Below are 10,677 nucleotides of genomic sequence, written 5' to 3'. Positions count from 1 at the left end.
GAGCTTACGGTTTAGAGGGCGAGACAGACATTACAATTAATTATAGATAAGAAAAATGGCCAAGTTTAAGGATATGGATATCCTAGAAGTTAAGGATATGTACATAAGTACACATCGAGAAGCAGCGTGGCTCAGTGGAAAGAGCACGGGCTTTGGAGTCAGAGGTCATGGGTTCAAGCCCCGGCTCTGCCACTTGCCAGCTGTGTGACTTTGGGCAAGTCACTTAACTTCTCGGTGCCTCAGTTCCCTCATCTGTAAAATGGGGATTAAGACTGTGAGCCCCACGTGGGACAACCTGATTCCCCTGTGTCTACCCCAGCGCTTAGAACAGTGCTCGGCACATAGTAAGCGCTTAACAAATACCAACATTATTATTATTATCAAAGTCCTTTGAGGAATGGAGTGAGGTAGACTGAGTGGTTTTTGAAGAAAAATGATCCGGGCGACAGAGTGAACTATGGACAGGAGGCAGGGAGATCTACTAGGCTGATAAAGTAGTCAGGGTGGGTTATGATAATTGCTTGGATCGGCGGGCTAGTAATTTGCATGGAGAGGAAGGGGTGGATTCTGGAGATGATGTGAAGGTAGAACCCACAGGTTTTGGTGACAGACTGAATATGTGAGTTGAATGAGAGACAGGGTTACTTGTTTGTGAGACAGGGTGAATGATGGCGTCTACAGTAATGGGGAAGTTAGGGAAGGACAGGGTTTGGATAGGAAGATGAGGAGTTCTTTTTTAGACATGTTAAGTTTGAGGCGTCGGCACGACGTCCAAGTAGAGGTGTTCTGAAGGCAGGGGGAAGTACAAGACTGCAGAGAGGGAGAGAGATCAGGGCTGGGAGGGGTAGATTTGGGAATCCTCCTCCTAGAGATGGTAGATGAAGCCATGGGAGCCAGTGAGTTCTGCGGGGGTGGGGGGAGGTGGTTGAAGATGAAGAATAGAAGGGGATCCAGAAATTTAGCGAACCCCAAAGTTAGGGGGCAGGGGGCAGAGGAGGAGCCAGATTTTAAGCTCCTGAGGACGGGGCTTGTTTTTGCGTCTTCTGTGTGTCCCCTTTGTACGGAGTTCTGCAGCTCGTAGACCTCAGCCTCTCCTGTGGCGGATGGTGAGGTCCCCAGCGGCCTCGGCCGGTCCAGGTTTCACCAGCCCCGAGGCTTAAGCTGGGCTGGGTGACCTCTTCTTGGGCTTCCTGCAGCACCAGATTTGGGAACTGGGTTGGCGGTGTTGGCTGCTTGGAGGTGGCTTCTCTTTGACCCCCTGCCTCTCACCCCAAGATGAGGGGAGGCAGCTCCCCCCCACACACACATGCACGCACACAACCCCGGCCTTCCCTACCCCACCCATCCCCAGCCCACTCCGGCCCAGCTGCCAGCTCTGGGGCGGGCCAGTAAGCGGCTCTAATGCAATCTGGGGTTCTGCTGGCCACAGGAAACGTGGGTGCTCTTTCGCAGCTGGGGCCCCGTCCACAGCCGCCGGGGAGGAAGGGGGGAGGCCGTGGCGGATGCTCCCCGTCCCCTTTTCGTCAAGACCTATCTGGGCTGGGGAGAGCGAGAGAGGGCCGGGCCCGGCTGCAGCAACCGACTCCCCCCCTCCACCCCGGCCTCCGGGCCCGCTTCACCCCGAGGACTGACTGCTGGCAGCCTGCAGCTCTGGAGGGCGGGTGGAGCCTGAGGGGAAACTCGTGCCCCGACTTGAAAGCTGGAAAAGTTTACCCTAGAAATGAGCCAAACGACAGAGCTTGTCCTTCATGCAACTTCCTCTCGCTGTTGAAACACTTCAGAAGCTCCCGGGGCTGGGACCAGGGTTAGGGTTAGAGTTCTTTTCTCCCCAAGAGGCCGGTCTCTCTGCCTCACCGACTCACACTCTGCGGCCCCAGCCTCCATTCCCGTAACCCCGGCCCACGACCTCTAAGTGCAGCCCCCTAAGCCCGAGCCCCCTCCCAGACCTGCCCGGACCTGCTCCCGTCTGTCTCTCATTCATCTTGGCCTCCGCCCTCTTCCAGCCTGAGCTCCTTTTCTTTTCCCCAGGCAGTCAGTCAATTAATCGATGATATTTATTTAAAGAAGCAGCGTGGCTCAGTGGAAAGAGCCGGTCTTGGGAGTCAGAAGTCATGGGTTTTAATCCCGGCTCCGCCGCTTGTCAGCTGGGTGACTTGGGGTAAGTCTCTTCACTTCTTTGGGCCTCAATTCCCTCATCTGTAAAATGGGGATTAAGACTGTGAGCCCCACGAGGGACAGCCTGATCACCTTGTATCCCCCCTAGCGCTTAGAACAGTCCTTGGCACATAGTAAGCACTTAACAAATACTACCATTAGGGGAAGCGGCGTGGCTCAGTGGAAAGAGCACGGGCTTGGGAGTCAGAGGTCATGGGTTCTAATCCCGGCTCCACCGCTGGGCACCTCTTTGACTTTGGCAAGTCACTTAACTTCTCTGTGCCCCAGTTACCTCATCTGTAAAATGGAGATTAAGACTGTGAGCCCCAAGTGGGACAACCTGATCACCTTGCTTCCCTCCCAGAGCTTAGAACAGTGCTTTGCACATAATACCGTTCTTCTTCTTATTATGGAGTGCTCACTGTGGGCAGAGCACTGTACTAAGCGCTTGGGAGAGGGCAACGGAAGGGACTTGGTAGACAGGTACCCTGCCCACAGTGAGCTTACGGTCTAGAGCGGGAGTCCTCAACTGGGGTTCCCCCGTAGCCTTCCGCCCCGGCCAGACCAGAGCCTCTGTAGCCGGTGAGCTCACCTCCTCACCACATCACAGAGGAGCCTTCACCTCAAACCCACCCAACACCCATGGTGACTTCCTCCTCCCCTCTCACCACGGGCAGCATCCCAGCAACCAGCGCTCACCTTGAGCTGTACTGAGAGCTGCTCCCTCAGGGGCTCAGCCCAGGCCACTGCCTCCCCAACAGCCCCCCTCAAATAAAATTTTGCCTCGAACCCTCTCTCTCCCCTCCCTCCTCCCTCGGGGAGGCATCATAGCCTAATTCAATCATTCATTCCTATTTGTTGAGCGCTTACTGTGTGCAGAGCGCTGTACTGTGAGCTTGGAAAGTACAGTTGGGCAACACATAGAGACAATCCCTACCCAACAACGGGCTCAGAGTCTAGCCTAATGGAAAGAGCGCGGCACTGGGAGTCAAGAGCCCGGGGTCGTAGTCTCTGCTCCACCACTTGCCTCTGTGTGACCTTGGGCAAGTCACTTCACTGGGCCTCGGTGTCCTCATCTCTCAAATGGCCTTACTCCTTGACTGTAAGCCCCATGGGGGCCTGGACTGTGTCCAATCTGATGATCTCAAATCTACTCCAGGGTTTAGCAGGGTGCTTGATACAAGTAAGCACTTAACAGGTACCATCATCATCATCATCATTATTATTATTATTATTTTACTACCTCTGAGCTCACTACAAGCAGAGTGATGAGGGGAAACAACCTAGTTCATCTCACCAAGTGAAATGGGGAAAGAAGGAAAAAGGAGGAACAGGGAATGGTGTAAAACGGGGGTCCCTGGGGTGATCGCCTGGCACCCACCTCGCCTGGCACCCACCCTCACGGGTTTATCCCTGACTTCACTTGCCAGTCCCATTTTCCTGGAAAGGTCCGTTAAGAGGGGGGCTCAGGTTTTCCCCCTTTTTTGAGTGGCCCAAGCCCCACTTCTCCAGGAGAGCTGGGTGTTCGGCACAAGCGCTCACTAGGCACCACTAATTTATGGATGAAGTGACCGACTGATTGATTGTGCTGCTGTTTCTGGGTGAAAGTAACTGCAGCAGAGACTTGGAGTCACAGAACTGAAATCTGGCCGTAACAAGGTTGGGTCTCTCCTGAACCAGGAAGAGAAGCTGCTCCCGTCAGCCTCGCCTCCGTTTCACAGCTGTGGATGGTCTCTGCCATCCTTCTCAGCCTCTGACAACCCTGCCCGGGGTAAGGTTTATCTCCTTCCCCTCTCCCTCCCCTCCCCATCATCCCAGCACTGAAAAGTTAGAGGAGGGTTAGAGGTGGTGTCAGGGACTGGATTGGCTGTTGACCTTGGTTCAGCTCTCCAGGCAATCAAACCCTTCCGGAAGAGATTCTCCTTTAGGGCAGAGTGTCCTTATTCATTCCCCAGCCATCTTTTCTCCCCTTCTCCCCAGTCCTAAACCTCCAGAGCTCTAACGAGCCTTCCAGTCTGAGCCTTTCCCAACTTTCCTCAAGCTTCCCTGGACTCAGCCAGCCGCCTCCCCCGCCTCAGCCAGCCTCCCCCGCCTCAGCTAACTTCCTCTGCCTCGGCCGGCCTCCCCCATCTCAGCCAGCCTCCGCCACCTCCCCCACCTCTGCTAATCTCCTCCCCTCAGCCTCCTCCCTTCGCTCTGCCTCCCCGGCCTCAGCCGGCCTGGATGGGGAAGCTGGGGGGCAAGGTGAAGCCTTGAAGGGAGGTGGAGACCCCTGAAAGGCCAGAGGAGTCCAGGGCAGCTGGAGGACGGAGAGCAGTGGGGCCTCCTTCAGGGACGGAGTCTCGGCTTGGCTGAGTGTTCGTAATAGTATTTGTTGAACACCCAGTGGGTACGGTATTCTGTCCCAGCAGCTTGGCGAGTACAACACCAGCCTCTGACATCTCCTGCTCAAGAGGGGTTTCCACTCTAATGGGAGCAGAACGGGGCCGAGAGGCCTAGCAGGTCGGGGCGGCCTGGTGTGGGTGAGGATCCGGGACCAGGTCCCATTCCCAGAAGGAGTTAACCATCTCTGGGGCTAGAGTGAATCAGAAGCTCCACGAAGCACTGGAAATTCCCTGTGCTCGGCGTGTGGTCACTGAGAAAAGGGAAATGGTGCTTTTGGAGTGGGACTGGTGGGGGCCGGAGAGGAGCAGACACCCCGGCCCTGGACCTCAGCGGGTATTTATAAGCGACCGATTCCCTCCCAGTCAGGCCGGTCATACCCAAGGGTCTGCTGGTCAGGCCGCAGACCTGGTCCGAGGAGGAGGGGTGGGGAGGAGCAGGGGGAGAAATAGGAGGAGGAGGAGGAGGAGGAGGAGGAGGTGGAAGAGGATGGGGGCTGGGAGAAATTGTTTGTGGAGACCTGAGCCTGTGGTTGGCAGCGAGGGGCCGAACCAGGGTGTGTCCTTCATCGGGGAGGAAACCTGCTCAAAGCCGAGCACGGGGCAGGGTCTCCCCGTGGCCTCCTCTCTGTCCCACTGATACAGAGGGGGCCTGCATGCCCACCCCAGGCTCCTGGGTCAAGGGCCTTTTCACTTCCTGTGTCTGAGCCATCCAGTGGCCCCACAGTTCCAGGTCTTCTCTCCATTAATTTTGTCGGGTTGTTTTTTTTTTTCTCCCGCTTACCCCACGCAGCTGCCCTGGAAGCTGGCAGGGTGATGTTCCCACTGTAGAAGGCAAGCACTTTCCGGAGACCAGGAAAGCTCCCGGTATCAGGCCGCGTCTGTGGCCGAATCAAGATGAGAGGGAGGGGCGACCAGGAAGGCGATCTGAGACGGTGTGGGCGATGACGCAGGGGATAACTGGTGGCCGGGGACCGTCCGCTGAGGCGGCAAGACCCTGGAAGACCGAGGAGGAGGGTCGTGGGCTGCCTTCCGGGCAGCACGGGCCTGGGAGTCAGAAGGGTCTAGGTTCTGATCCCGGCTCGGTCGCCTTTCTGCTGTGTGGCCTTGGGCAAGTCATTTCGCTTCTCTCTGCCTCCGTTACCTCATCTGTAAAATGGGGATGAAGGCTGTGAGCACTATGTGAGACATAGACTGCGTCCAACCTGATTTGTTTGTATCTACCCGGGCGTTTAGTACAGTGCCCGGCACGTAGAAAGCGTTTAACAAATACCATAGGAAAGAGTACATAACTTCCAAGTTTTAATGAAGAACGGTGCTGTGGAAATCCAAGAGGGAGTTACGAAACGTTAAAGTCTCGTTGTTATTATTTTGCTCCTCCCACTTCACCTGGGCAGAATTTAGCATCTCCGTGGCCGGTTCCCACCCACAGGCCCTTAGCCAAGGAGGCCGAGGCCCCAACCCTATGCCGAGAGAGGGCCCGGATCAGCGGCACGATGAAGCTCCTCACTCCAGTCTGCCTTTCTCTGGGTGCCCGGCCAGCTGGATCTCTGGCCCGTTGCCTCCGTCAGAGGGGAGGCAGGCTCCGAGGAGCCCGGGGAAGAGAGCGGACCCCGGCAGGAGCGTTCCGGGGGGGACGGGAGGAAGGTCCCACCCTGTCACCCCGCCACCCTGCCCTGAGGGCCGCCTCCAGGCCACGTGACGAAAGCCACTCTCTGCATTCCCAAAGGCCCCGTCAAGCGGAGGGTTCACGGTGCAGAAACCGCTCTGGGCGGGGGGCTGTGCTGGGAAGGGAAAGAGGAAGCAGTGTGGGATGGCGGAGGGGGTTAGGGGAGCAGGGCCGGCCACAGTCACTTCACTTCTCCCGGTTTCGGTTTTTAAATAGCTGCTCCGCTCCAGGCTGGGCGGAATGACGACTCCTCTGGACCACAGCCCCCCCCCCTCCTCCCCCGCTCTGTCCCCCATCGGCCTCCCCACCCCGGGAGGTGGGGGACCGGGAGGAGGGGGAATCTCGAACCCCTATTTCTGGCAGAGCCCGGGCGATCCCAGCCGGACCAGCCCCGGCCTCGAGGAGCGGCCGCGGGGTCCGGGCGGGATCCCGCCGTCTCCCCGCCGTCGGCCCGTTGGGGTCGGGCTTCAACCCGACCCCCGGCTTCCGAGCGGGCGGAGTCGGACAGATCGTGGGCCCCGGCTCGGTGGGCCCCGGGCCGTGCGGGGTCCTGCGGTCACCGGGAGCTGCAGCTGGGCCCAGGGAAGATGAAAAACTTGATGACTCTCTACATCAGCAGCTTATTTATAAACGCCCTGCGGGCCCGAGTGCAGCTGCGCGGTCGCCGACTCAGCACCCCGGGGCCCGCAGCCAGTGCGGTCTGTCCGTCCACCCCCGGTCCCTGCAGCGAGTGCGGTCTGTCTGTCCGTCCCGAGGGCCCGCAGCGAGCGCGTCTATCTGTTCATCCCCAGGGCCCAGAGAGAGTGTGTCCTGTCTGTCCACCCCAGGGACTGTAGCTAATGCGGTCTGTCCGTCCATCCCCAGGACCCACAGCACATGGGGTCTGTCTGTCCATCCATCCCCACAGTCCACAGCACAATGGTCTAGCCATCCATCCCAACGGGCAGCAGCGCACGCGCGGCCTGTTCGTCCATCCCCGTGACCCACAGCGTGCGAGATCTGTCCGTCCATCCCTGGGGTCCACAGCATGTGAGGTCTGTCCATCTCTGGGGTCTGCCACGTGCGTGGTCTGTCTGTCCATCCCTGTGGCCCATGCAGCAAGTGTGGTCTGTCCATCCAACCTTGAGGCTCACAGCACACTTGGTCTGTCCATCCATCTCTCTGGCCCACAGCATGTGCGGCCTGTCCATTTATCTCTGTGGCCTGTAGAACTCACAGTCTGCCCATCCATCCCCATGGACCGCAGCGTGTGAGATCTGTCCATCCAACCCTGGGACCCGCCGCGTGCGTGGTCTGTCCATCCATCCCCGGGGCCCGCAGCACAGCACGGACCAGCGGATAGAGCCCGGGCCTGGGAGCCGGAAGGACCCGGCTTCTAACCCCAGCTCCAAGACTTGCCTGCTGTGTGGCCTTGGGCAAGTCACTTCACTTCTCTGTGCCTCGGTTCCCTCCTCTGTTAGATGGGGATTAAGACTGTGACCCTCATGAGGGACAGGTTCTGTGTCCAACCCAATCTGCTTGTATCCACCCTAGAGCTTAGTGAAGTGCCTGGCACAGAGTAAGCCCTTAAACAAATACCGCAATCGTTATTATTATTATTACTATTATTATTATTCGGTCTGTCCATTCAACCCTGGGGCCCACAGCGTGCATGGTCTGTCCATCCATCCGCAGGTCCCACGGCGCGCTCAGTCTGTCCATCCAATCCGGGAGCCTGCAGCAGGCGTGGTCTGTGCATCCATCCCGAGGGTCCACAGCATATGCAGTGTGTCTCTTCATCCCCGTGGCCTGCATCTCCCGTGGTCTGTCTGTCCATCCATCCCCATGGCCTGCAGCGCACGCCGTCCGTCAGTCCATCCCCGCAACCTACATCGTGCGCGGTCTGCCTTTCCATCCCCGCAGCACGGTCCGGGCCGCCCCCCCGAGGGCCGGGGGTGCTCCCGGTGCTGCGGGGAACCAGGGAAAGGATGACGGAGCCAGAGCAGCCCCTCGGCCGAGTCCGGCGGGCCGGCGGCCGCTGTCCGCTGGGAGGGGGTGGCTGGGGGGCGGGAGGGCGGCGACGGGGCAGTCTGACGGGGACCCGGTGGCCACCCGTATCTAGTCGGGTGAAGGCTTCATTCCTCCCCCACACATCCTGCCGGTTTGTGACTCACGTACAGTCACAAGCCAGCAGAGACCCCTACCCCAGAAAAGATGCTCCCTGAGGCTCAGCCCACCCTCGAGTCCTCCAGCAGTTGTCCCCTTTCCCCGCCCCACCACTCCAAGGAGCCCCGCCTGGGCTTTCTTCCTCCTTGCTCGCCAGGGGGCATTTCCTCCTCAACTTTTGGCGGGAGGACCCGCTGTTTGCCCACAGGAACGGCATGAATGAACGGCAGGGCCATTCCTCAGCTTCCACGGACCAGGTGGGGCCTAGTGAGAGTTAGAGCCCCAGAGGCCTAGGTCTGGAGGCCCCGGTTGGGGCCGAGGGCTGGGGCCAGGGGCCTGGGACAGAAGCCGGGGGTCGGGTGTGAGACAGTCATTCAGCCTTTGCTCTCTCAGGTCTTCCCAGGATGCCCTGGGGCTCACGGGAATAATGGGGCTTCCCGCTCAACGTCGGTGGGGGGGACGGCTCTAGGCTTCCCCGCGCATCGTCCAGGGGTCCTCGGCCCGTCCACCGGCCAAAGGCCCGGCCCTTCCGTCCTTCGGCCGAGCCAGAGGAAAGAGGGGTTTGGCGGCGGGGCCGCGAGCGGGCACTGGGGGCCCGGGGATGGCCGATTCAGTCCAGCTCTCAGCAGTCACCCCCGCAGCTGCCCCGTTTCCAAACAGAGAGCCCGCCGGCCACCCCCTGCAGCCTGAGAAAACAGGAAGCGCGCAGTTACCACAGGAAGTGTGCGTTCCCCCTCCCCCACCCAGCCCGGCCCGGCCCATTGCAAAACGCCAACAGAACATTGCTACAGGCTGCCGACTGTGGCCAGGGAAAACGCTCAAGGCCCCGGAGGCCTGCAGGGCGCCCGAGCCACCCACCTACCCCCCATCCCAAGCCCCGCTCTCCCTCCCACGCCTCTCCCTTCTAGGAGGTGGAGAGTTTGGAGCAGCACCCACTGCTCCTTCCAGCCCCGAGGCTGGAGAGAGAGAGGCCTGGCTGGGCCTCGGGGCTCGGCATCGACCCCGTGGCCGCCCTTTTCGCCCGGCCCTGACTCCCGGCGGAGACCCGGCTCGCCCAGCCAGGGCCGGGCCTCCCCTCGCCTCGGTCCAGAGGGAGCGGGCTCAGGGCCACAACGGGCCCAGTCTCCTTCCACCTCCTCCTGAGCTCAGCTCCGCCTCTGAGCCGGGCTCTCCCGGGCCAGGGCCGAAGCAAGAGGCTCCGGCCTGCTCCCCCCGCGGCCCACATGGCCCTCTCGCCAGCCCGGAATGGCAGGCCGCTGGCTGGACTCGGGGTCCCGGGCACACTCTGGGCATCAGAGGGGTCCGGCCCTCTCCCCCTCCCCCACCATACTCACCGTCCATTTCCTGCCTGGTGCCCCTGGTGCCGGTGCTCAGCGGAAATGGCTCCCCGGGGGGCTGAGCTGGGCCCTGCTGCAGCCTCGGGGGCGACGGTGGGGGCTGGGGGGCGGGTGGGGGGACACACGGGCCCCGAGAGGCAGCCCCCGTGCTCTCCGAGGGCCCGGAGAGGCAGTGAGGAAAGAAGAAGAGGACAGAGCATTTCATGGCCGTTATAAATCAAAGAGGGAAGTCGGAGCAGCAGGAGAAAAGAAACTTCCCTCCTGCCCCCGGGCACTGGGACCTGCCAGCTGGAGGGGTGGGAGCCCAGACCATCACTGCCCTAACCCCCACCCCCCCCCCCCCCCCGCCCCGCCACCCGCCGGTCCCCGCCGCTCTTCCCCCTCACGGCAGGCCACCCTCTTCCCCATCGGGGCTGAGGACAGTGCCAGTCACCGGAGGGGGTTCCGGCACTTGGGGCGGAGGGCCACAGGCTCCCGGAGAAGAATTCCCAATGGGACCGACTGGGCTGACGCAAGGGAAAATTCGGGATGTCGGCGAGGGAAAGAGGAGAAACCCAAGGAGGGAAGGGTAACCTGGCCAGACCCCCGGTGGGGAGCTCCCTTGGGAGCGAGAGGGACAGGCAGGAAGCCCTGGCCGGGGTGACACAATTTTGTCCCAGTTCACTCGGGGGGAAGCACCAGGCGGGACCAGAGAGGACGTTTCCCCCGACCCCGTGGCTCCAGACTTCCTGCCTCGGTGAGGCCCGGCCCGCTCGGCCACCCCAGGGCACGCTGGCTCTCTGGGAGAGCCCTGAGATCACCCCGAGGATCGGGGCCGCCCGCCCTCCTCACCTCCTCCCCGGACCCTCCCGAGCCCCGGCCCCTCCTCGTGCTCTGGAAAGAGGACGACTTGGCTTCGGGTGCCTCGGCCCCTGGTGTGGAAATTCCTTGGGGTTTTTCTCTTTCACTATCTTCCCTGTGGTGAAGTCTGGGGGTGGGGGAGTTTCCTGGA

At 60.7% G+C, this 10,677-nt stretch overlaps 1 protein-coding gene across 1 annotated transcript; it reads right to left on the bottom strand.

Moving 5' to 3' along the window:
- Positions 1-8,250: 8,250 nt before the first annotated feature.
- On the bottom strand, positions 8,251-9,958 carry LOC120638245 (basic salivary proline-rich protein 1-like). The gene is made up of 2 exons (XM_039911302.1): positions 9,684-9,958; positions 8,251-9,035 (listed from the first exon to the last, which is right to left on the bottom strand). The coding sequence occupies exons 1-2, from the start codon at positions 9,889-9,891 to the stop codon at positions 8,815-8,817; spliced, it is 429 nt and encodes a 142-aa protein (XP_039767236.1). The 5' UTR covers positions 9,892-9,958; the 3' UTR covers positions 8,251-8,814.
- Between the last annotated feature and the right edge of the window lie 719 nt (positions 9,959-10,677).

The sequence above is a fragment of the Ornithorhynchus anatinus genome, chromosome 3 (genome assembly GCF_004115215.2).
Source record: "Ornithorhynchus anatinus isolate Pmale09 chromosome 3, mOrnAna1.pri.v4, whole genome shotgun sequence".
In the NCBI taxonomy this organism is placed as follows: Eukaryota; Metazoa; Chordata; class Mammalia; order Monotremata; family Ornithorhynchidae; genus Ornithorhynchus; species Ornithorhynchus anatinus.
The sequence above is the reverse complement of the archived record's forward strand: the minus strand, read 5'-3'. Positions and strand labels throughout refer to the sequence as shown.